Source organism: Mercenaria mercenaria, chromosome 10 (genome assembly GCF_021730395.1).
Source record: "Mercenaria mercenaria strain notata chromosome 10, MADL_Memer_1, whole genome shotgun sequence".
Classification (NCBI taxonomy): Eukaryota; Metazoa; Mollusca; class Bivalvia; order Venerida; family Veneridae; genus Mercenaria; species Mercenaria mercenaria.
In genome coordinates, this window is record NC_069370.1 from 59,746,204 (window position 1) to 59,774,132 (window position 27,929).

The 27,929-nt window shown below is 36.8% G+C and overlaps 1 protein-coding gene across 1 annotated transcript in view; it reads left to right on the forward strand.

The window, feature by feature from the left end:
• Window positions 1-27,929, forward strand: part of LOC123560687 (uncharacterized) — a 67,456-nt gene that overhangs the window by 15,678 nt on the left and 23,849 nt on the right. The window contains exons 10-11 of the mRNA XM_053553190.1: window positions 24,869-25,121; window positions 27,274-27,515. Coding sequence (XP_053409165.1) covers window positions 24,869-25,121; window positions 27,274-27,515 — 495 coding nt within the window. The remainder of the gene's footprint in view (window positions 1-24,868; window positions 25,122-27,273; window positions 27,516-27,929) is intronic.

Consider the following 27,929-nt stretch of genomic DNA (forward strand, 5'->3'; position numbering starts at 1 on the left):
TAGGAGGTTAATACTTGAGAACATAGAATACAATGTATTTCTTACTTATAAGTATGGTTATGACAATATTTAAACTACAATCTATTGATTAAGATAGCTAACAAAATTATACATTTATTGTAATTGTCAACTGTCCCATAAAAATTCACCTTGCAGTAAGGATTCATTTTAAACCATAATAAAATTCTATGAAATATCTTATTTTTCTCTTAGAGGTATAATACTTGAGAACATAGAATACAATGTATTTCTTACTTGATAAGTATGTGTTATGACAATATTTAAACTACAATCTATTGAATTAGATAGCTAACAAAAAATTAAACAATTTATTGTAATGCAACTGGTCATAACAATTCACCTTGCAGAAGGATTCATTTTTAAACCAATATTAAAATTTATTGAAATATCTTTATTTTTTCTCTTAGAAAATCAACTAAAAACAACAGCAGTAGCTTTATATTTAGAAACTCATAACAAGAGATTTACCAATGAAAATAGAGTGACCTACTTACTTCTAGGGGTTGTACATGTAATAATTTCTGAAGTGTTATCATGTATCATCTTTTACATCACTCAGACCAAATAAAGAATGTTACAACAATCAACAAAAACCTGCGTCTGAGAAACACACATGCCTCCAGTGGGTTTTACAGGACTGTATCAGTGTCGAAAGATTCATCTTACTGTATAGCGCAGCAGCCCTAAACAACTCTGTAAAACTGCAGCTTGGGAAAATCTCAACAGCTGTTGCTGGAAATACATTCTGTTCGTTGAGACAACAAAGACATAGGGGGCTGCCATTTTTTTATGCCCGATTTTTAAAGTGATTGAATATTACAAAAATTTAATCGAATAAACTGATACTACCTGGGTAGGTACTCCTTCTGTGCGGTAGGGTGACTAGTTGTCAAATCGGTGTCTATGTCAGAGAACATGTTCGTCCGATGGATTTTTGGTACTTTATTACATGGCATACATGGAATTCTGGTACTTTGTTATATTTATGCCTGGCATCCTACTCTAACATGGACATCTTATACTTAAGATTATTTTAAAGTTCAGTCTTGGGAACTATTTAGTACAGTTGTGAATTTTGTCATTTTTCTCAGCAGAATGTATAAATGTGGTCACTGGTGGAGGTTGGGATTTCCTTCTCTAGATTTGCCATGGCAATAATTAAGGCTTCTGCCATGGAATTCTATGGAGTTCCTTAGCAGGTTTTAGGAGGTATAATACTTGTGAATATAGAATACAATGTATTTCTTACTTGATAAGTATGTGTTATGACCAATAATTAAACTACAATCTATTGAATTAGATAGCTAACAAAAAATTAAACAATTTATTGTAATGCAACTGGTCATAACAATTCACCTTGCAGAAGGATTCATTTTTAAACCAATATTAGAATTTATTGAAATATCTTTATTTTTTCTCTTAGAAAATCACAGTAAAAACAACAGCAGTAGCTTTATATTTAGAAACTCATAACAAGAGATTTACCAATGAAAATAGATCGACCTACTTACTTCTAGGGGTTGTACATGTAATAATTTCTGATGTGTTATCATGTATCATCTTTTACATCACTCAGACCAAATAAAGAATGTTACAACAATCAACAAAAACCTGCGTCTGAGAAACACACATGCCTCCAGTGGGTTTTACAGTACTGTATCAGTGTGGAAAGATTCATCTTACTGTATAGCGCAGCAGCCCTAAACAACTCTGTAAAACTGCAGCTAGGGAAAATCTCAACAGCTGTTGCTGGAAATACGTTCTGTTCGTTGAGACAACAAAGACATAGGGGGCTGTCATTTTGTTATGCCCGATTTTTAAAGTGATTGAATATTACAAAAATTTAATCGAATAAACTAATACTACCTGGGTAGGTACTCCTTCTGTGCGGTAGGGTGACTTGTTGTCAAATCGGTGTCTATGTCAGAGAACATGTTCGTCCGATGTTCCGATAAATTACAAGCAAGGTGCCTTTAAACTTCGGAATTTCCTCTTCTTTTTAGCTCACCTGTCACATAGTGACAAGGTGAGTTTTTGTGATCACCCTTCGTCCGTCGTCCGTCGTCAGTCCGTGCATCAGTCTGTCAGCAATTTCTTGTCTGTACGATAGTGGTTTCATTTATGATTTTATTTTAACCAGACTTGCACACAACTTGTATCACCATAAGATCTCGATTCCTTTCTTGAACTGGCTAGATCCCGTTATGGGTTCCAGAGTTATGGCCCCTGAAAGGGCCAAAATCAGCTATTTTGTCCTTGTCTGCACAGTAGCAGCTTTATTTATGTCTCCCCCAGGAGACATATTGTTTTTACCCTGTCCGTCCATCCGTCCTTCCGTCCGTCCGTACGTCACACTTCATTTCCGAGCAATAACTGGAGAACCATTTGACCTAGAACCTTCAAGCTTCATAGGGTTGTAGGGCTGCTGGAGTAGACGACCCCTATTGTTTTTGGGGCCACTCCGTCAAAGGTCAAGGTCACGGGCCTGAACATTGAAAACCATTTCCGATCAATAACTAGAGAACCACTTGACCCAGAATGTTGAAACTTCATAGGATGATTGGTCATGAAGAGTAGATGACCCCTATTGATTTTGGGGTCACTCCATCAAAGGTCAAGGTCACAGGGGCCTGAACATGGAAAACCATTTCCGATCAATAAATAGAGAACAACTTGACCCAGAATGTTGAAACTTCATAGGATGATTGTACATGCAAAGTAGATGACCCCTATTAATTTTGGGGTCACTCCATTAAAGGTCAAGGTCACAGGGGCCTGAACATTGAAAACCATTTCCGGTCAGCAACTTGAGAACCACTTGACCCAGAATGTTGAAACTTAATAGGATGATTGGTCATGCAGAGTAGATGATCCCTAACGATTTTGGGGTCACTCTGTGAAAGGTCAAGGTCACAGGGGCCTGAACATTGAAAACCATTTCCGGTCAATAACTTGAAAACCACTTGACCCAGAATGATGAAACTTCATAGGATGATTGGTCATGCGGAGTAGATGACCCCTAACGATTTTAGGGTCACTCTGTTAAAGGTCAAGGCCACAGGGGCCTGAACATGGAAAACCATTTCCAATCAATAACTTGAGAACCTCTCGACCCAGAATGTTGAAACTTCATAGGATGATTGTTCATGCAGAGTAAATGGCCCCTATTGTTTTTGGGATCACTCCGTTAAAGGTCAAGGTCACAGAGGCCTGAACATTGATAACCAGTTCCGATCAATAACTTGAGAACCACTTGACCCAGAATGTTGAAACTTCATAGGATGATTGAACATGCAGGGTAGATGACCCCTATTGATTTTGGGGTCAGTCTATTAAAGGTCAAGGTCACAGTGGGCTGTTCATGTAAAATCATTTTTTGGAAATAACTTGAGAACCACTTGACCTACAATGTTGAAACTTAATAGGATGATTGGACATGCAGAATAGATGACCCCTATTTATTTTGAGGTCACTTGATCCAAGGGCAAGGTCACAGGAGCCTGAACAGTGACTTGAGAACCACTAGGCCAAGAGTGTTGAAATTTAGCGGGATGACTGGACATGCCAAGTAGATGATCCCTATTGCAGCCAACCATCAGTGTCTCTTTGACTTTCACTCCTGACCCCTATTGACTTCTTGCCTATAGGACTTTGCATTGGGGGAGACATGCGCTTTTTTACAAAAGCATTTTCTAGTTATGATTTGATTTTTACCAAGCTGGCACACATCTTGTATCACCATAAGATCTTGGTTCCTGTCTTGAACTGGCCAGATCCCATTATGGGTTCCAGAGTTATGGCCCCTGAAAGGGCCAGAATTAGCTATTTTGACCTTGTCTGCACAATAGCAGCTTCATTTATGATTATATTTTAACCAAAATTGCACACAACTTGTATCACCATAAGATCTTGGTTGCTTTTTTGAACTGGCCAGCTCCCATTATGGGTTCCAGAGTTATGGCCCCTGAAAGGGCCATAATTAGCTATTTTGTCCTTGTCTGCACAATAGAAGCTTTATTTATGATTTGATTTTTACCAAACTGGCACACAACTTGTATCACCGTAAGATCTTGGTTCCTTTCTTGAAATGGTCAGATCCCTTTATGGGTTCAAGAGTTATGGCCCCTGAAAGGGCCAAAATCAGCTATTTTGACCTTGTCTGCACAATAGCAGCTTTATTTATGATTTGATTTTTACCAAACTGGCACACAACTTGTATCACCATAAGATCTTGGTTCCTTTCTTGAACTGGCCAGATCGCTTAATGGGTTATAGAGTTATGGCCCCTGAAAGAGCCAAAATTTGCTATTTTGACCTTGTTTGCACAATAGCAATTTCATTTATGATTTGATTTTAACCAAACTTGCACACAACTTGAATCACCACAAGATCTTGATTCCTTTCTTGAACTGGTCAGATTTCGTTATGGGTTCCAGAGTTATGGCCCCTTAAAGGTCCAAAATTGGCTATTTTGGCTTTTGCAGCCATATAGAGTCTTCATTTATGGTTTTATTTGATACAAACATCAAAATATCTTCAACAACAATAAATCTTTGATTCCATGACAAATTAGATCCAATCGTAGGTTCCAGAGTTATTTTATATCTGATTACCTCCCGTGTTTGTAGTCAAAATGGAGTTATATCAGTAAGTCCTATTATAGGATTTATTTGAAATTTCATTGTTGTCATTAGTTGGACTGAGCCAATCAAAGTAGATAACTACAGGCCTGTATCTAACCTCCCCTTCATTACAAAAATCTTAGAAAAGGTAGTAGATGCGCGTCTTGAGCGGCACTTGAGTGAAAATGAGCTACATGAGGGACTGCAGTCTGCTTACAGAAAGTTTCATTCAACTGAGTCGGCTTTGATAAAGGTACAAATGACATCCTCACATGTTCTGATCAAAATTCTGTAACATCCTCGTGCTACTCGATCTTTCTGCGGCTTTCGACACGATTGATCACCAACACTGTTACACGGCTCGAACATCATTTTGGAGTCACACACAAAGCCTTGCATGGATGTCATCATATCTAGTGACCGCTATCAAACTGTATGCGTGATGGTGAGTTGTCGACGCCTACGTTGATGAAATACAGTGTGCCCCAGGGATCAGTGCTTGGTCAAAGAAACTATATCATGTACACTAAACCCGTGGGTGCCATATGCAGACGTCATGGACTTCTCATCATTTCTCTACGCTGATGACTCTCAATTATACCTATCTTTTAAGCGATAGAGGCTGTGGCCAGAAGTGAAGCTTTGCGCCGCATTGAGAGCTGCTGACTCTGAAATTGTCTCGTGGATGAATTCCAACATGCTGAAGTCAATGCTGACAAAACTGAGGTAATGCTATTGACATCAAAGGTAACTCCAAGTACATTATGACGTTTCTGTGAAGGTCGGTGATTCTGTGATAAAATCCACGAAATGTGTTAGGAATCTTGGAGCAGTATTGATAGCGGATGGATATGGAACAACAAGTCAACTCGGTGTGCCGGGCTGGATATGCACAACTTCGCAGAATAGGTCACATCAGACGGTATCTTACCAGTGATGCCACAAAAACCCTTATAAACAGCCTGGTTACTTCACGGTTAGAGACTACTGTAATGCCTTGTTAAGTGGTATACCAACAGCACACTTAAAAGTGTGCAACATGTCCAGAACACTGCAGCTCGCGTAATCACTAAGACGCCCGTCGCAATCATATAACACCGGTTCTGAAGGAGCTTCACTGGTTGCCAGTGAAATACAGGGTGCAGTACAAGGTTCTGACCCACACCTTTAAGCGTTACACAATCAGTCCCCTGCCTATATAGGGATATGCTAGAAGTGTATAAACCGGTCAGGACCTAGATCGCAAGACACGCTGTCACTGTTATGCCAAAATCTAATACCAATGATGTATGGCAATCGCAGCTTTTCGTGCACTGCTCCAAAGCTTTGGAACTCTCTTCCTGTCAAAATCAGGGAAGCTGACACGCTAGCTGCTTTCAAAAGCCTGCTCAAAACCCACTTTTTTGTACAATATTTTGTTAACTGACCGATACATTTATTTTTTTTTATCTTGTTTTTTTTTTTAAATTATACTTGTTTTCATTCATGATTTTTGTTAATGTGGAATGCATTATCTTTGTATACGTATTTGTTTGTATTTTTGCAATTTATTCTGTAAAGCACTTTTGAACGTGTACAAGTGCATGAAAAGAGTGCTATATAAATGTGGTATAATAATAATAATAATAATAATAATAACTATGGACTGATTTTATGTCAAATTACCTCCCTTTATTTCAAATTAAAATGGGTATATCTCCGTAACTATTAGTCTAATGAAGATACTGATCTGAAATTTCATTTATGTCAACAGATTTATTTGGCAGTTTCTTCTTTTGATCACTTACAATAATTTTCTTTTAATTACTTCCCTTTTACGTTATATGAATAGCTTATTTTAGTAACTTTTCTATGGTACAACATGAATGGTACCTCCAATTTCTAGGTGTATTTTGACATATCTGTACCTTGTAAGAATTTTTTTTTCTTTTTGGTTAGATGTCTTTCTTTGTTGTTCCTGTCCTTAGATATTTTTTCTGAGGACCTTCTTGTCCTCAAGTGCAATGATAACAGGTGAGCGATATAGGGCCATCATGGCCCTCTTGTTTTTCGTTCCTGCTGATTTCGACCCAGCGCAAAAAATACGCCAGGTGCGGGCGGTAAAAAAAAAATTAGAATATTTTTTTTTTTAATTTCCCGTCAAATTGGTGCGGGAAATCCGGCGAACAGGTAATCACTTTGGTGTGGCCTTAGATCAAAAGTTATTTTCAAAATTTGCTTAGCGTAAACTTAGTCACCACTTTTGGCAGTTCGGTGTATGTGTGTCCATGCGTGCATCCAATTTTGTCCTGACCATAACTTTTAACTTGCATGGACCAATCTTGTTTATATTTGGCATGATTGTTAACCTCACTGAGAAGGAATGTCATGCACAAACCCCATGTTCCTAGGTCAAGGTCACAGTCAGAGGTCAAAGGTAAAATTTCTTCTTTGTGCATGGTGGGTTTTTGATGCAACTTGGCATGAAGGGTCACCATTTTAAGACGGAGTCATGCGCAAGAACCAGATCTCTAGGTCTAAGGTCAAGGTTACATTTAGAGGCCAAAGGTCACTCCCAGTCCTTATGATAGCTGGTGGGCTCGACATGTTGCCCAGGGGCATCTCGTTACAAGATCTGACTTCTTATCCTGAGAATAGATAGTTAGTTAATGATATCTGGTAGTTTCACTTTGTAAAATTGTCTAGTACATTTTTATTTATAAAGTTGCTTCTAACTAATGAAAAGGCTTTTTAACAAGCAAGATTAAAACATCATTGACCTGTGGACACCACGTTCTACACATTCACTCCTGGCTATGCTTCTTGTAAAAACATTGCATTGGTGTTGACTCGGTGAAAGTTATTTCGATCAGAAACAGAAAAAGCAGTTTTCTCCACTATGTATTATTTTTATCTAAGTTAGTGGTATCTTTGTTACAGTTTCTCACTATTACACGTGTTCATTTCTTTCTTGTTCTCTGTTAATGTGATAGCTGTTCGAACCATGCCATGGCAAAAGGTACAATTCTGAAATATTCAACATATATTTATAACACAAAGAAATTCTGGTTTGCAATATCTAGTTAAAGCTCATTCTGCCCTAAAGCTTTATTTCCACTTCGAGTCTGCTGATATTTATCTTCCAGCCACCTAGGAGGCTGATAAGCCAATCTACCCTGAATACCTAGAGATGTTTTGAGAGATAACATTGATTTTGTATTTTTTTTTGCTTGGGATATTGTTGTTAATAAGTGACATATGACATCAAATATATGCTAATAGGTATGGAATTTGCACTCTGTGTAAGTAAATTGAAGTAGCTACGCGCAATAAAGTTAATTTCATTCAGCTGTGTAGTACAGTCATTTCATCAGACTGTTGAATTAAAGACACAAAACAAATGACCATATTCTCTCATCAGATTTTGTTTTGGCTAAACAACATTTATAAAATGCTAAATTTTATCATGCACAGATTTTAACAACAAAATAAGAAAAAACCTTGAAAATAATTTTAAATAAATATTATTGTCATTTTCTAACACTGATTTTACTCAGTTACACGCATCCAGGCAATCAAAACGCATCAAAATAAAGTTATTTCTCATAAAAAATAGTGTATGTATTTAGTATGTAATTGTAATAACATGAAAATAAGTGAATATTTTAATTAATTTAGACAGAAACTATTGTGCTGAAAATGAGATTATTTAAGACTTATTTTCAGAAAATATGGACTTTATGAAAATTTGAATTTTGAAACAATTTTGTAGAGTTTCTAAGGTATCACACACAAGCTGTCGAAATAATTAAGTTATTATTCTAGGACTCAATTTCATAAAACTACAAACCCATGATAAGTTTTTTCCATTTAATAAATTATAATATCATGTAAACCAAAACATCATTCTAATTTAAGCATTGTAGATTCAATTCAGAATAAAATGGAGCAAAATGGTCATGTCCGCAGTAGTTTCAATAGTTAACAGCTATTGAAACTGAAAAATTCTCATGCATGGAGACAACCAAGGGCATATAATGAAGAAAACCAATCCCCGTTGCGCCCCCGATTATTTATACTTACCAAGCACGCTCCTCTTGTGCTATGAAATAATACCAGGTACCCCGTTGGTACCGTAATAGAACCAGGTACTCCGTTAGTACCATAATAACACCAGGTACCCCAATGGTACCAAAATAACACCAGGTACCCCAATGGTACCATAATAACACCAGGTACCCCAATGGTACCATAATAACACCAGGTACCCCACTGGTACCAATATAGAACCACTGGCGCAACGTTGTGTAATTCCTACTAAACCTACTACGAAATATTCCTATAAAAATGGGGGAGTTACTATAAGAACGGCTAGCCCTTTTCGCTCTGGCCAGTTCTTAAACCAAAACCTAGTCCCAAAAAACTATAATGTTTTAGCCACATGAGGCCAATGCCTTCAAAGTTAACAGCTCTGACAGGCTTGGAGACTCATGTGTATGCAAAAGAGATTTTAATTATTTTATTTAATGCCCCTGTTCCTATCTGATACCCTCGATTGCCTCCAAGCATAAGAATTTTCCGCCACAAAATAAAAATAACATTAGATTTCTTAATATTTTTATTTCCCCAAAATTCTTACTTAAATCTGCTTGTATTTCCATTTTTCTTTGTTTTTCGTACATTCATTTTCACGAGTAAGTTGTATTCATCTCGAACACACGGGACCATTTATAAATAAAGTACGGAAAAGCGGAGATGTCGGCAACCGATAAGCTGTCGTCAGTATGCATTTATTTTGCATCAATAGTTATCTCCCTCTAACTCGCGCGATCTTTCAAATCTGCACGTGTCAGTGTCTACGCATGCGTGGATCTAAAATTAGATGCATTTGGTTCCCGTTCCTGTTTAGCATAGCTTTGTAATGCGTACCCGATAAAGGAATCAAGTACATGTACATCGCGGAGAGTTATTTATAGTTTGATTTCGAGGTCATTGATGTTATTTACTTCTAAAATTATTTAGGTAAAGTAGATCGACTCGTCAAAAAACTGAATTATCATAACGTTAAAGCTGCTATACTGATCATATTTTACGGTTTATTTCCATTTTTGATTTGAAATCTATAATGGACGTACTTCATTAAAAGATATTGTGTTACAACCAGCTTTCTTTTTTGGGGGAGGGGTGGGTTATGGGTATATTTTATACGATCTTGTGACGTCCAAAAACGTATTTAGCATCCAAACGTTGTTTAAAATAACGTTATGTAAATGTGCAGAATAGTATATGTTTGATGATGTATATTGTTGCCTGTGTATTTCACTGTCTGTGTGAAATTGCTCATCATTTGATACCCAAAACCTATCGTGAAATACTGATATTCCATTACACTGTTTAAAGAACTGTAACCACATTTTAGATCCAGTTTGATCCCCTTATTCACCCGGACATGATTGTAAGATTGTTTTATGCCGCAAGTAGAGTTTATCAGCCCAGAATGGTCTACCGACGGCGATAGCGCGGCAGCAGAAATTTAATGACCCAATTAAGGACTGTATTTCTTTTAATGTTACTAACTTTTTGGACAAAATGATTTTTTTCTTTTTTTTAATTACTTCAATAATTTTTGTGAACGGGATTCGAACTTCCATTTTTTGAGAATCTAATTCTAAACCTAAGATTACTTGAGTTGGGCTTTCGGTCTTCTCGTCGGCGAGCGGCACACCTAACTCTTGCATGACTGACTGAAATACCTGCATGACTGCTTTACAAACGTTTCCTTATTTTCACCGCCTAAAAAGTCAAGATAATGTATCATGTGACTTGACTGCGTTCTTGTTTTAACAGAAAATTCTAAAAAAGTATAAAAAAAAAAAAAAAAAAAAAAAAAAAAAAAAAATTCAAAAAGACTCTGAGAAATACTGCAGCCAAATGGTAAAGCTTTATCAAAAATACATTTTGTCCTTGAACTTGAACCCTAATAGCTCGTAATTGTCAGGATGAATAGGTAGCAACCTGAACGCGTTTTTATGTCCATTTTGAAAAGATAACAGTTAAATCTCTAAATCTTGAATCATTTGAATCGCTTCATCGAACTCTTTGTATTTAACAGAGCATAATTTTGGGTCAATGAAATCATTTGTGGAGTGGCCTTCTGCATATGACAAGTGGTGGATTAACCTATATTCGCCAGGTGTTTTCTTGGGAATAATACCAGTTGGTGTAATTTGAATGTTTTTAAAAGAACTGCTATCAAATGGGCCACCAACTCGGCCAGCATCAATTTCTTTTTGAATTTAACGTTGAGCCACTTCCGATAATTGATAAATGGATTTAAGACTTTTTGACGTACGAGCTTGACGAGGGCCTGTGAAATTATTCTGAATCCCTATTTAAAACCATTCAAAAAGATGTTAGCATCAGAGGATTTATATTTTCTCAGCCAGAATTCTAACGCTTGGATTTTTATTGATGAATTACCTAAGTTGACGTGTTTTTTCTTGCACTACCGGTTCATTCTCATTTTTTTTCTTGCACCTCGGTGATTGCTAGGGTAGCCGCGCTGGCGGCGCCATGACCCACGACCCTGAAAGGAATTACCAAAATATGCATGGTCTCCGGAACTTGCGTTCGGTGAAGTTTGTTGCGCGGTTTGAGGTTTTGAACCTATATTGCAGTCAAGAATTGTATGAGAATGACCGCAGTGGTAACAGACATGCTTGAACTTACAATTTTGCCAGTTGCATGTTCCTTTATTGAAAGGTAAACAAATATTTGTCGGTTTTTGTGCAACCGTGAACTGTTTTGAAATTTCATTTCCGAGTGGCATACATCTTATCCTAAGATCATGGTTGATTATAGCCCACGGCGACGGTACTATTGATTGGCGCATGCGAAATTGTTGATCATACACTTTCCACCGTGACGCGACGCACATTCACGGATTATAAAAAGGTACTGTAATAGCTCGTGGATTTTATTTGGATGAGCTGTTAAGTAAATTGACATGTATATAATGAAAGAATCTGTCCAGCGTTCTACTGAGCCGATATCATCTCTGCATTCGTTTGGACGGCATTCTATCGTGCCGTTATTTGATAACCTTAAAGTACTACCGGCAGTAAATTCGGCAAGATCCACCGCACCCTTCAAGAGTAAAGATAAATTCACAAATTCGCCTTTACAAATTTTTTGTTTTAGGCTGGAGGGAACGTGTAGAGCAATATCATCTTGAGCTAAGCGTGTGACGTTATAGCCTTGTAACAACAGATTATCAGAGTTTGATGTTAGGTCCAATACCGACCTCATGTATGTTTCGTCGCCATTATACGCTTGCTGTTGCTCACTGCTGATAAAGCTTTGGTTGGAATTCGACCTGGCACTGACGGTCGCAGTGTTTTCTGACGAGTTAGCGCTATCATGCCCGCTAGGCTTCTCAGCATTAACATGTTCTCTATTTTGAATATCATGCGATATTTGTGAGGCCCGAATAATTTGTTCAAAATCAATTAGATTACCTGAATCCGGGTCTGTTCCGTCATCCCTGGCAGGTTGTCGGCGTTTCTCCCAACCGGCTCCACTACTGGTGGGCTCTATTGTATCCGCTCTGGGCCAGTTTTCTTAGGCTTTGTCTCGTTTCTCCCTGCCCTGTTCCCTCCTGTGCCATCGTCCCGGGTCTGCGTCTCAAATTTATCCGTTTTCTTCTCCCTCTACCTGGCATTGCTACCAACTCGCTTAATTTATGTTACTTCGACCTCTACAAAATCGGTTGTGCGCGACAACGTGGCAATCACATGACTTTTTATACCGGTTTCTATCCCGTGAAATATCGCGAGTGTATCAGTGGAAGCGATCTAAGCGTCGCTTGGAATTATATATTACTTCCATATATATGAAACTACCCTTCCAGAAAGAAATTGTAACCAGAATAAACTAGATTAATCGAAAATATTAATCTTTATTATTAACACTTGTTGTTAACACTTTATTCTACAGATCAAGAGACCGTTTCAAAGTTTAACAATAAAATAAATAGATGAATAAATAAATAAATAAACAAATACATAAGTAGATAAATAAATAGATACCCACGAAGATGTTTTTATTTTTTCATATACACATGAGCATTGTCATATCACATAGGTAAAAATGAAAGGGCTGGTGTGCATTAGTGGAAGATAGTTTAATCTTGCATGTAAAAGAAAATATTTTAGTTCTTTTCTTTTCAATGATATAATCCACAATTCCACCAGTTTTGTCCAGGCAGTGTTATGTGCATCATCACGATGTAAAGATGTGACAATGTTCACGCGGTATGAAAATGTAAGATATTTCTATGAAATTTTTATTTTGCATTTCGGTATGATGTGTATAGTTATTTTTGTGCTGTAATTGTGTACGCCTGTCTTTATTGAAATGTATTTTTTATAACAGTACCCAGTTACAAATGTAGTTACAATTCATTTTTTTTCTGCACTCAAATAGAACCGTACTTATAAAGAATATACCCGGTACTCAATGCCTATTCTAGCTCCATAGCTGGGTTTTTATTTTTATCTCTGTTAAATTTTGACAGATTTAAATGAAATTCTTGCACAATGTTTAATGATAATTTTATTGTAATGAAACATAAGAACGATAATAATCAGAAGTAAAAATATTAATTTTAGACATATTATTAGGGCTGTCATCGATAGAAACGATATCGATGTATCAACGATATTTTTTGGTCGATCGATTATCGATTCCCATTTTTAAAAATCGATATTTTACACAGAGAAAAAAACTATCCAGATAAACACTCAGACCCTCTAAAACAACTTTTCTGCCTGCAAAAATGCGCCCTTAGTAACGGAAGTTGTCAATAAAGGTCATGTCTAAACTTGTACCGTAGCATTCTTTTCCAACTAGTCGGCACTACCTGTATGGGGAAATACATAAATACAAATAAAACACATGAAAAGCAGGCAATTAAACTAAAAATAACATTAACAAGAAGGTATATAGCATGTACATGAACAAATAAGTTGTTACTCTAACTTAATAATCGATATATCGATGTATCGTCGATATCTGTCTTCCGATATATCGGTATCGTCGATATGACAAAGACCCAATCAATGACAGCCCTACATATTATTATTGATCCCGCAGATAGCATTATTTGCCGCATAGCGACAAGCAAAAAATTATAATACTTTTTGGTTGCATTATTTCAACTGTCATTTCTCAATGAATCTTTATTTATTGATTCATTTATTTTTTTTTCTTTTTTTTTTCGATCATATAAAGAATCATCCGTAATTTTCAGGCTTTGAGAAATCACAAATTATAACTCGAACGACGCTCACTTTTTAATATATAAATTGATGAAAGCATTTATTTTTTTCACAATATCCGGTTTCATTTATGTTTTAGAAATGTTACACAACAAAAAATTTGATTGGTCAAATTTGTTAGAAAGAACTTAAATAGTTTATTAGTCCCCTACTGGTTGAAAACCAGTTTCGGGGACTATAGGAATGCACTTTTCCGTCATTCCGTCCGTCCGTCTGTCCGTCCGTCCGTCTGTCTGTCTGTCCGTCCGTCCGCAATTTCGTGTCCAGTCCATAACTCTGTCATCCATGAAGGGATTTTAATATTACTTGGCACAAATGTTCCCCATGATGAGACGACGTGTCATGCGCAAAACCCGGACCCCTAGCTCAAAGGTCAAGGTCACAATTGGAGGTCAAAGGTCAACAGGGCTTTTTTACTGTCTGGTCCACAACTCTCCCATCCATGAAGGGATTTTAGTATTAATTGGCACAAATGTTCCCCATTATGAGATGATGTGTCATGCGAAAATCCCGGACCCCTAGCTCAAAGGTCAAGGTCACAGTTGGAGGTCAAAGGTCAACAGGGCTTTTTTCCTGTCTGGTCCATAACTCTCCCATCCATGAAGAGATTTTAATATTACTTGGCACAAATGTTCCCCATGAGGAGACGACGTGTCATGCGCAAAACCTGGACCCCTAGCTTAAAGGTCAAGGTCACAATTGGAGGTCAAAGGTCAACAAGGCTTTTTTCATGTCCGGTCCATAACTCTCCCATCCATGAAGGGATTTTAAAATTACTTGGCACAAATGTACCTCATAATAAGACGATGTGTCATGCACAACTTTCAGACCCCTAGCTCAAAGGTCAAGGTCACACTTAGCAGTCAAATGTTAACATAACATGAACAGGGTCTGTTTCGTGTCCGGTCCATAACTCTGACATTCATTAAGGGATTTTAATATCACTTAGCACAAGTGTTCCCCATGATGAGATGACGTGTCATGCGCAAATCCCGGACCCCTAGCTCAAAGATCAAGGTCACAATTGGGGGTCAAAGGTCAACAGTTTTTTTCCTGTCCCGTCCATAACTCTGCCATCCATGAAGGGATTTTAATATTACTTGGCACAAATATTCCCCATGATGAGACAACATGTCATGCGCAAAGCCCAGACCCTTAGCTCAAAGGTCAAGGTCACAATTGGAGGACAAAGGTCAATAAGGTTTTTTCCCTGTCCGATCCAGAACTCTGTCATCCATCAAGAGATTACAATATTACTTGACATAAATGTTCCCCATGATGAGACGACGTGTCATGCGCAACACCCAGTACCCTAGCTTAAAGGTCAAGGTCACACTTTGAGATCAAAGGTCAAGAGAATTTTTTTCCTGTCAGGTCTATAACTTTGTCATGCAAAGCAGGATTTAGATATCAGTTGGCACAAATATTCCCCTGGATGAGACAACATGTCATGCGCAAGAACCAGGTCCCTAGGTCTAAGGTCAAGGTCATATTTAGAGGTCAAAGGTCAAATTCAAGAATGACTTTGTACGGAACATTTCTTCTTCATGCATGGAGGGATGTTTATGTAACTTGGAAGAAATGTTCACCACCATGAGGCACCCTTGTTTTTAGAATTACGTCCCTTCGTTTTACTATAAATAGATTTTATTGTAACTTTTTTATTACTGGCGGTAGAGAAAAATCGAGACCACTTTTCTGTGGTACAGCATGCATGTTACATCCAATTTTTAGGTGTATTTTGACCTATCTCTACTTGGTAAAGAGTTTCTTGTGGACTTATATTATATAGATTTTTTTTTTTTTTTTTTTTTTTTTTTTTTTAAGATTAATTTCCCTTTGTTGTTACTATAAATAACTTACATGATAACATTTTTATAATCAGCCAAAAAAATTCAATATGAAAACAATTGTGGGTTTTTATGTATGCACATTTTAATCCAAGTGTGTTGTTATAACATATTGTATATGTAGTACAATATTGTATACATCATTGACAGATAACAGTTCATTATGTTATACTGCAGTAGAGAAAATTAGGTGCCTTCCAGTAGGGGACTTTGTATTGCATGGCAATACTTCATTCACTTGTTTAAGGTAGTTCTGCACATTTGGGTCAAAAAATTTTCTACAATGTAGAATTTGATTAAACCTTGATTTTTTAAAAAGTTCCAAGTATACTTAGAAAATATTGCAAATAAAAAAGATAGGGCTGTGTGCTTGATTTTTAGCTCACCTATCACAAAGTGACAAAGTGAGCTTTTGTGATCAAGCAGCGTGCGTGTGTGCGTGCGTGCGTCTGTCCGTGCGTAAACTTTTGCTTGTGATCACTCTAGAGGTCATATTTTTCATGAGATCTTTATGAAAGTTGGCCAGAATGTTCATCTTGATGATATCTAGGTCAAGTTTGAAACTAGGTCATGTGCGGTCCAAAACTAGGTCGGTAGGTCTAAAAATAGAAAATCCTTGTGACCTCCCTAGAGGCCATATTTTTCAATGGATCTTCGTGAAAATTAATCAGAATGTTCACCTTGATGATATCTAAGTCAAGTTTGAAACTGGGTCACGTGTCTTCAAAAACTAGGTCAGTAGGTCAAATAATGAAAAAACCTTGTGACCTCTCTAGAGGCCATATTTTTCATGGGATCTGTATGAAAGTTGGTCTGAATGTTCACCTTGATAAAATCTAATTCAGATTCGAAACTGGGTCACGTGCCTTCAAAAACTAGGTCAGTAGGTCAAATAATGAAATTACCTTGTGACCTCTCTAGAGGCCATATTTTTCATGGGATCTGTATGAAAGTTGGTCTGAATGTTCATCTTGATGATATCTAGGTCAAGTTCGAAACTGAGTCACGTGCGAACCAAAACTAGGTTGGTAGGTCTAAAAATAGAAAATCCTTGTGACCTCTCTAGAGGCCATTTTTTCATGGTATCTGTATGAAAGTTGGTCTGAATGTTCATCTTGATGATATCTAGGTCAAGTTTGAAACTGGGTCATGTGCCTTCAAAAACTAGGTCAGTAGGTCAAATAATGAAATTACCTTTTGACCTCTCTAGAGGCCATATTTTTCATGGATCTGTATGAAATTTGGTCTGAATGTTCATCTTGATGATATCTAGGTCAAGTTTGAAACTGGGTCAACTGCGGTCAAAAACTAGGTTGGTAGGTCTAAAAATAAAAAAAACCTTGTGACCTCTCTAGAGGCCATACTTTTGAATGGATCTTCATGTAAATTAGTCAGAATGTTCACCTTGGTGATATCTAGGTCAAATTCAAAACTGGGTCACATACCTTCAAAAACTAGGTCAATAGGTCACATAATAGAAAAACTTTGTGACCTTTCTAGAGGCCATATTTTTCAATGAATCTTCATGAAAATTGGTCAGAATTTTTATCTTGATGATATCTAGGTCAAGTTTCAAACTGGGTCACATGAGCTCAAAAACTAGGTCACTATGTCAAATAATAGAAAAAAACGACGTCATACTCAAAACTGGGTCATGTGGGAACAGGTGAGCGATTCAGGACCATCATGGTCCTCTTGTTCGCAAGACAGATTTGACCTCACACAGTTTTTGGGTTGGGGCTTTGCTCCGACTCAATGGAATAATAGACTGTTAAATGAAAACCACTACACTTTTTAGTGCAAAACGGCAAATAACAAAAATGAGTGTAGCTATAACAAAGCGCATGAATATCATCAGGACTATTTACGGCTATTTATATTAACGGCTATTTTTAGAATGAAGTCGCCAGTGACGTCATCGATATATGTTATGTATACCTTTTGATATATGCGTTAAACAGGATTGCTCCTGAGAAACTATTCCAAATAAAAACTTGACGGAAACCGTATTCCAAGGACGAAGTTTCGCTCAAATGATATAAATGAGCATTCAGTATTTAACTCTGGCTTGAATGTGGATTACCTAACCGTGGAGATAAACTGAAAGTTATAGTAGAAAAGGTTCGTAAAGTATAACGTTCGCCGTTCAGCAAACACTTGTCGTGACTTAATTACACATGAATCCGCAACTTATAATTGCAGAATCGAATGCTCGCTTTCATTTTTAGCTCATCTGATTTTTTGAAAAAAAAAATGATGAGTTATTGTCATCACTTGATCGGTGTTGGCGTCGGCGTTGCCTGGTTAAGTTTTATGTTTAGGTCAGCTTTTCTCCTAAACTATCAAAGCTATTGCTTTGAAACTTAGAACACTTGTCCACCATCATAAGCTGACCCTGTACAGCAAGAAACATGACTCTATCCTGCATTTTGCAAGATTTATGGCCCCTTTTGGACTTATAAAATATCAGATTTCTTGGTTAAAATTTATGTTTAGGTCAACTTTTTCTCTTAAACTATCAAAGCTATTGCTTTGAAACTTGCAACACTTGTTCACCATCATAAGCTGACTCTGTACATCAAGAAACATAACTCCATCCTGCTTTTTATACGCCCGAAGAGACGTATTATGTTATGATGCTGGTGTCCGTCTGTTCATTCGTTAGCAATTTCGTGTCCGCTCTGTAACTCTTGAACCCCTTGAAGGATTTCAAAGAAACTTAACACAAATGTTCACTACATAGAGACGACGTGCAGAGCGCATGTTTCAGATGACTAGCTTCAAGGTCAAGGTCACACTTAGGGGTTAAAGGTCATATGAGTGTGTTTCATGTCTGCTTTGTAACTCTTGAACTGCTTGAAGGATTTCAAAGAAACATGGTACAAATATTCACCACACTGAGACGACGTGCAGAGCGCTTGTTTCGGGTGACTAGCTTCAAGGTCAAGGTCACACTTGGGGGTCAAAGGTCATATATGACTTTGCTTTGTGAATATTGCTCTGCATTGCAGTGCTCTTGTTTTTATTTGGCAGATCCCTTTTTTGTTCTCTAACAATAATTTTTTTTGTATTACTTCCCTTTTTTGTTACTATAAATAGCTTATTTTGAAACTTTTTTATTATTTGCCGTAGGGAAAAACCGAGACCACTTTTCTGTGGTACAACATGGATGGTACCTCCAATTTTTAGGTGTATTTTGACATAACTTTACCTGGTAAGAATTTTTTTGTGGACTTAGAATTTTTTTCTGGATTTTCTTCTTTTTGTTGTTCCCGTCCTTTGGGCTTCAACAGTCAAGTTCTTTAAATTTTGCTCCCATCCTCTGATGTAACCCTTTGGGCGTATATTGCCCTGCTTGGCGGTGCTCTTGTTTCAAGAATTATTGTCCCTTTTGGACTTAGAAAATCAGTTTTCTTGGTTGAGTAATATGTTTAAGTCAGCTTTTCTCATAAACTATCAAACCTATTGCTTTAAAACTTGCAACAGTTGTTCACCATCATAAGCTAACCATGTACAGCAAGAATATAACTCTGTCCTGCTTTTTGCAAGACTTATGGTCCCTTTTGTACTTAGAAAATATCAGATTTATTGGTTAAGTTTTATGTTTAGGTCAGCTTTTCTCCTAAACTATTCAAACTATTGCTTTGAAACTTGCAACAGTTGTTCACCATCATAAGCTGACTATGTACATAAAGAAACATAACTCCATCCTGCTTTTTGCAAAAATTATGGCCCTTTTTGGACTTAGAAAATCATGGGTAGGACAATTTTTCTATTATACAAAAAAAATCAGATGAGCATCAGCACCCGCAAGGCGGTGCTCTTGTTTAAACCTAGCTTATTTTATTGCATGTACATCTTAAAGAGTTTTAAGGAAAGTGCACAGACTGGTAATTATGTTATACACTGTTTTTCAAAGAGCCTACTGACTATACTGTATTTGAATGGGACTAAAATTTCATTTTCATTTTGTTTTATTGTATGGCTGCATAATGTCTCTAAAGTAGCTACGGAAGTCTTTCTTTTTCTTGTAGATTAACAAGTCATATTGAATTTAAAACTAATCAGATATATGTAGATCTAGCAGAAAAAAAGTTTTGCATATGTGTTTGTATCAAAAGCTAGAACATGAATTTAACACCCTATAAATCTTTATCACTACATTTTATGGTCAAACGAACAATCGATTTGTCATTCATTCACATATGTATAAGTTCTAGTATTGGGTGTCCTAAGTAGCTCAGTTGGTAGAGCGTTGGCGCATTAAGTCGTAGGTCCGAGGTTCGGGTCTAGGCTGCACAACTTTCTTTAGACTGTTACATTTGGAGGTTCTACTGAGATGTTCACCCTTGTAGCCCATGCAGAACAAAGCAGTTTAACTGGGGTGTACATCAGAATTCGGTATAATTGTGTCAGTGCAACGTTACAACCCCCCCCCCCCCCCCCAAAAAAAAAAAAAAAAAAGGACCCCTGGCAGTGCGGTAATCAAATTATGTACTTGTAGTTATACTGCTGTGTACCATATTAACAATGTATATGATATTTGCTGAGGAAAAGCTATGATTTATTGTCATAAACATAGTTTTTGTTAAATATTTTATGTAAACAGCTCTCACTTGGTGACATTATTAACTGTTATAATCTACTCTGTTAGTAGAATGAATTCAGCAATGCAACAATTCCAATAATTCCAAGTCTAAAATATTAAAAGTAAAAGTTTAACTTTATTTTTCTAATCGCAATAACAAATGCGAAATAAATGTTGTTACGGCTTTTGTTACCTGTACATATACTTTTATTTTCGATATCAAGCAAAATTGAACCATTTGACCGAACATGTTATTGATACATTGGGAATAATTAAGTAAAACTACGAAAAATGACGTTCACTAACAAAGCTGTCCAGATGTTGAAAAATCTGGCGTATCACATGTACGAGATTTGTTGTCTGTATATTATAATTGGACAACGATCAAATTCATGTGGGACTGCCAGAAAAATACCACAATTAATAAAAAGGAAATACACCAAAGAAATGGCAAAATGGAAGAGCAAAAGTGAGTATCAGCTTGTTAAAAAAAATTTTTTTCTTTGAAGTATTGAGAGTCTTTTCCTTTGAAGTATTGGGGATCAGAGAAGAAAAAAATAAGTAATATCACAATTGTTATTAATTATGTTTAAAACAAACTGCATTTTCAATGTATAATGATTGATGTCCCCTGCAAATGCAAACACATGATAAAAAATTCAAACTAGTCCAAATAATTTGACAGTCACATTAATGATTGTTTTATATTTCTGTCGGGCAACCTAGCCGAGTGGAGATATTGTGCATATGAAAAGCTTATCTCAATATTCTGAGGATCAAGTCAAATTAGTTTGAATAAAGTTCTAACCAGGTACCCTAACTTAAAAGATAATTATCAAACATGAAACTCCTGGCAGTATTCTCATGTCCACTTAAGTATACTAATAAAGAAGACCCATTGAAAGTATGTATGGGACAAACATTCAGCCACTAATTGCCACATGTGCCTTTTACACTGAGGAACACAATAAAATATCCAGTAATAAATGTATTTTCGGACTCCTAACTTACTACGTCCAAATCCCATTTCAGTGAAGAGTCTTTTCTCCGAAACTGTTGTTTGAACATCAGCTGATAAGGTTATTTTGTACACATTTTTGCTGAACCAAAATTAAGATTGTTTCGGCTTGTCATACAATATAGATGGAAATACACTTTATTTGGTGTTAAACATGACACAAGCGATAATTACTTTTTGTTTTATTTCATCGCTCTTCGCTCGCATCAATAAATGATGATTTGAAAAAAAAATATTTTAATTTTTTTTTCGCTCGCTCGCTCGCCCCAAATATTTTTGAAAAAAAATCCGAAGAACAAGACATCAATTTGGTGTGGCCTAAGACTTAGAAAAAAAGATGTAATACATTTGCTGGAAGCCACCATATTGAAATGAAGCTTTATCTAAGTGTTGTATTGTCTTACCTCCGGGCATAACGTTTCATTAAAATCTACATTGCCAATAAATGGCCATACGCGAAAACGTTATGAAAGTTGTAATTTTCCCATAGACTCCCATTATGAATCAAAGCACTGAGAGTACTGATGGGTCAGGGCAATTCATGTATTTATAACATAGCAGAATAATCTCCAGGGTTCATACAGAAATCATTTTCTTGTGCATAGTTGCATATATTACCCTGACAAGTGTGAGATGATTCGCATCACTAAAAAGCAAAACATCATAAATGGCTCATATTTCATCCATGGCCAAACACTAAAACAGACAAACAAGGCAAAGTATTTGGGTGCTACACTCGACAGTACACTATCCTGGAACAATCACATAGACAACACAGCCAAGAAGGCCAACACAACAACTGCCTTCCTACGTGGGAACCTATCACATTGCCCACGCGACATCAAGGCAACTTGCTACAAATTATTGGTCCGACCTCAGCTTGAGTATGCGTCGTCAGTATGGGACCCCCACACCCAATCCAACATCAACAAGCTCGAGAAAGTCCAAAGGAGGGCAGCCCGGTTCTGTACTGGTGACTACAGACACACCAGCAGCGTTACCGCCATGATGCAAGGGTTGAACTGGGACAACAAACCAAGGCAGTAATGATGTACCGGGACATCAATCACTTGGTGGACATCCAAGTCCATTTACTGGTTCCAACTGGCGTACACACCAGAGGCCATGCAAACAGATTCCTACAGCCTTTCACCCATGTAAACGCATTCAAGTACTTGTTTCTTCCTTTCTGGGAGAGGTCCCAAGATGTCTTCAAGACCAGGATGGGCAGGCTACACATGTGACTCTGTTTGTATCCTGTTTTTAGATGCACTGATTTTCCCTTCACACATGTACATACTCACAGTTGTGTGACAATGCTCCAGAGAAGTCAAGCGAGCCTGCCCGCTTAGCTCAGTAGGTAAGAGCGTTGGTCTACGGATTGCGGGGTCGCAAGTTCGATCCTCGGGCGGGGCGCATGTTCTCCGTGACTACTTGATAAACGACATTGGCTCTGAAATCATTAGTCCTCCACCTCTGATAATTCATGTGGGGAAGTTGGCAGTTACTTGCGGAGAACAGGTTTGTACTGGTACAGAATCCAGGAACACTGGTTAGGTTAACTGCCTGCCGTTACATGACTGAAATACTGTTGAAAAACGGCGTTAAACCCAAAAAAAAAACACAAAAACAAAAAAAAAAAAAAAAAAGGAGAAGTCAAGCACATTATCCGGAAGAAGAGAAGAAGAAGATATTATTATTAAAATATTATATATTTCAAAATTATTTTGAAAGTTGGTATAGCGTTAATATCTTTTGAGAAAAATTGTATCAGTTACCTTGTATCAATTTACCGGTAGTAACAAATATGTCACAACATTCAGTCTTTCAAGTGATATGCATATCATTTGCAAGTCGGTATATTCTTATTAATATTTGTTGGGGTTTTTTTTTCCAGTAAAGGTTTATGTGCAACTTGAACACAGCCATGTGCAATTTCAGTTCCTTAATTTTTAAACATGTCAATTATATTATTCCATACTACATGTTTTAAATCGTAAAGAATCTTCAATTTCAAGAAATATAACTGTACTGGTTTGAAGTCGTAAATTCGGCCAAGTCGTAAATATTCGGCCACCCACTTTAAAGCTTCCTTTCGAACCAGATGCTTGAGAACGCATCTTTGTCATCACAAGCACTTGCTTTAGCAACAAAGTTGGCAAAAAACAACAAGTTGAGGTGAATAGAAAAAGTTGTCCTTCCCCGTGTACTCTAAATAGCAAATATTTTGTCTTGCGGATTGCGTGACGTCATCGCACACACTCCTTTATGCTGAAGCCCGGCAAGGGTTAATTCAAAGCTAAACTTTATATTATAGCACGAAACGAACATGCGCTTATCAGCATAAAACGCGTTAAAACCAAGTAAATGAATGTATTGTCCCTCAACGTCATTGAATTTCCATGTCTACGTTGTTTGTTCATGTTGACATCATTTCCTTTTGAATTATCTATTTTAGGGCCGTAATACGTTTATGGTTTGCCACGGAACGCGCATATATAGAAAGATGTTATAACAGCGCTTGAGCACAAGAATCTCTCTATTAACACACGTTTACTAAAACTCCCCCGAAAAGTGACAAGAACAGCAGTTTTATGCTAGAATGTGTAATAAAAGGTGACGTAAAAATTTAACTACGTCATGCTGGTGTGAGAATGATGACAGGCGCTTTTTAAATCTCTATTGGCAAATATTTATCACGAAGTATGCTATTGAATATTGATTGCAGTTTGTTGAAAAAAGAATGATTTTGGCCTAAGCATCAATTTATTGCCAAGACAATGTTGAAAATATAACCAACTTTATGTTTAAAAAGTGCATGGCCGAATATTTACAACCTCTAGAAGGTAAAATGTGGAGGCTAAACCTGTGCGTTATTTTAAGCGTGGTTTTATTGTTTACCATACTGTAAATGGCCGTTAATGATAACTGTCAGTGTTGCTTGTATTAAAGCACATGTGGTAAATTTTTGTACAAATAAATTGTATAAAGAAAGAAATATGTATGAAAAACCGCAAGAAGTTGCCGAATTTATGACACAAACCAGTAATTGTAATAGAAATGAACTCTCCTTTAAAGGTAACATACTAAAACATATTTTAATATTTCATAATTCTAAGTAACATTTAATCAATTTTGAGGGGTTGTATGACAAGTTCCAAAAGTATTTCAGTTACTTACAGATGGGTATATACAGTCATTGAAATTAAAAATGCGCCAACATTTATGATTAATTACAATTATTTAATATTTAAAACATAATAAAAATGATTTTAGAATAAAAACATCAATGCTTCGGACTTCTCAAAGAATATGCCTTGTATCAGTCTTGTAGCCAATATCAGTACATGATAAAATTTATTATTATACTGTAAATAAAGTGATTTACAGTCAACTCTTCCCGTAGTCAACTTAGTGAGAATGTTTATCTTTATGCATTCCAATGCTTTCAGATGCAAGATTCAGACTCTGATTTGGACCTTCAAAGTTGTCTGGGCAATGCAGTTTCTAATATCTCCTCTATAAGGGAAACCTTCAGTCCGAAGAAACGCAAACCCCGGATAATGAAGGAAAAAAAGGTTCCTGGACCAAGCTGCGGAGTGTCTAGAATACTTCCTTATTTGTTGCCACCAGCATCAAAACCTCCCAGATTTAGAGGGGAGGCTGATAAGGATTTGATTAAAGACCATTGTGATGCTGGCTACGGTAAGTTCCTCCCCAGACCCTCCAGAAAAAGTAATATATCTTGTATGATACTAGTAGTGTTTACATGTAGCCACTTGAACATGGCTCTTGCCATAATTGTATTGATTTATAAGTTTTTATACACCCAAAGGGATGTATTATAATACCCCCAGTGTCCGCCTGTTTGTCCGTCCATCCGTCAATCTGTCCATTATTATTATGTGTCCGCTCTGTAACTCTTGAACCCCTTGAAGGATTTTAAAAAAACTTGACACAAATATTCACCACACCGAGACGATGTGCAGAGCAATGCATACAATATTTATAAGACTGGTACAGGATGCCACCAGGGTGATAATGATCAGATGATAAAGTGTCAAACTTCATTTAAAACAAAAATTTATTTCTTTTCTAAAAAGAGTAATATAGTAACACAACAGTACATAGTTACTGAAAGTTATTTATTTCTCTCCTCATCCCCTTGACACAATTTAATGAAACTTCACACAAGTGATCAGTAACAACAGTAGTTGTGCATGGGGCATGTTTGGTTCTTTCAGAAGAAAAAATTGCAGAGTTACGGGACTTTGTTTTTTGTTACTATATATTATATACATAGACACAATCTTGTGCGCTCCATCTCTCCTCATCCCCTTGACACAATTTAATGAAACTTCACACAAGTGATCAGTAACAACAGTAGTTGTGCATGGGGCATGTTAGGTTCTTTCAGAAAAAAAAATTGCAGAGTTACGGGACTTTGTTTTTTGTTACTATACTATATACATAGACACAGTCTTGTGCGCACCATCTCTCCTCATCCCCTTGACACAATTTAATGAATCTTCACACAAGTGATCAGTAACAACAGTAGTTGTGCATGGTACATGTAAGTTCTTTCAACAACAAAAATTGCAGAGTTATGGGACTTTGTTTCTTGTTAACATACTATGTACATACAGTCTGCATATGCAATCTTGTGTGCACTTAATCTTCCGAACACTTGCACACAATTTAATGAAACTTCACACAAGTGATCATTACCAACCGTAGTTTGCATGGTGCATGTTACGTTCTTTTAGATAAATATTCTGCATAGTTATAGGACTTTGTTTTTTGTTACTATACAGTGTACATGCAGTCTATATACATACAGTCCACAGAATTATGCAATCTTGTGTGCCTCAAATTGCAATGTACTGTGTCAGTGCATGCGGGGGGTACATTCATCACCTTTAGTGATAGCTCTAGTTTAATTCGGTGCCATTTACATACCTCATCCCCTTGACACAATTTCATGAAACTTCACACAAGTGATCAGTAACAACAGTAGTTGTGCATGGGACATGTTAGGTTCTTTCAACAACAAAAATTGCAGAGTTATGGGACTTTGTTTCTTGTTAACATACAATGTACATACAGTCTGCATATGCAATCTTGTGCGTGCTTAATCTTCCGAACACTTGCACACAATTTAATGAAACTTCACACAAGTGATCATTACCAACCGTAGTTTGCATGGTGCAAGTTACGTTCTTTTAGATAAATATTCTGCATAGTTATAGGACATTGTTTTTTGTTACTATATACAGTATACATGCAGTTTTTATACATACAGTCCACATAATTATGCAGTCTTGTGTGCCTCAAATTGCAATGTACTGTGTCAGTGCATGCGGGGGGTACATTCATCACCTTTAGTGATAGCTCTAGTTTAATTCGGTGCCATTTACATAAATTCGTGAACCAAGCCCTTTAAAATATGCAAATACATCTTATCGGGTTTTTTTTGTACGAAATTTAGAAATGATCAAGTCTCATTCTAATATGCTTGTCTCTGTTAAAACACGCTTACACTAGAATGACGTCACGTTAACGTGCAGTGACGTCAAAGTTTTTGATGCGACCAAGAAAGAGGCTACTATATTTTATCTACTGTTTTAGATTAAAGGCATAGAATTGAAATAATGTATAACAAAACTTAACACTATTTATACACTCGGGTGATAATGCGCCCTCGTGATATTATTACGCCCGAAGTATAACCGCCCATCGTGCATAATTGGTGTTTAAGCATATATTATTATTTCTTAACGTAAACATGTGAACATTCCCGAAAACGGTACTCTAGGTAATAAGAAGTACTTAGTGATACCATATTATTTTATTGCAGGATATCCCCAGAATCCAGGGCAGACATCAGGTAGACCAAAGTCTGTATCATTATCTTACGATATGGATACTGATGAATTTTACCAATTTTCTGTGGGGCTTTTCCCCAACCTGCAGGGGAAGGTTGTATCCATGTACAAAATGGATAAGCAGCGGCGACTGATAACAGTGACCCCAAGCTTGCCATCAGCACTTAGGGATAATTCATACACAGGAGTCACCTTTTTCAAGGGTGATGAACATGTAAGTAATACAAAGTAATGTTGGCAAATTCTTTATTTGTATGTATGACACTAGTTGGTATATTGCTATGTATTAGTAATGCAAAATCTTTAAATTCAAGATATTTTCATAAACATTAAGGGCTTTTAAATATTCGGCAGATAAGGGGATATAGTAATAGTAGGTGTGATTCTGTTCGTCCGTGTGTGCGAGCAAACGATTGATACCTTAGGTGGTAGGGAGTGTGGATTCCCCTTGTAATTATTCACCTTTAAAAAAATTTCGCACTCGCAGGGGAATATAGCAATCTGTGACCACTTCTTGATTCCTTTTATAACAGTGTCCAGAAAACCGACTCTCTCCAAAACTGCACACGTATATTTATGTATGTTTTGGGAAAATAACGCAAAACATGACCTTGGTAATTCTTGTTGT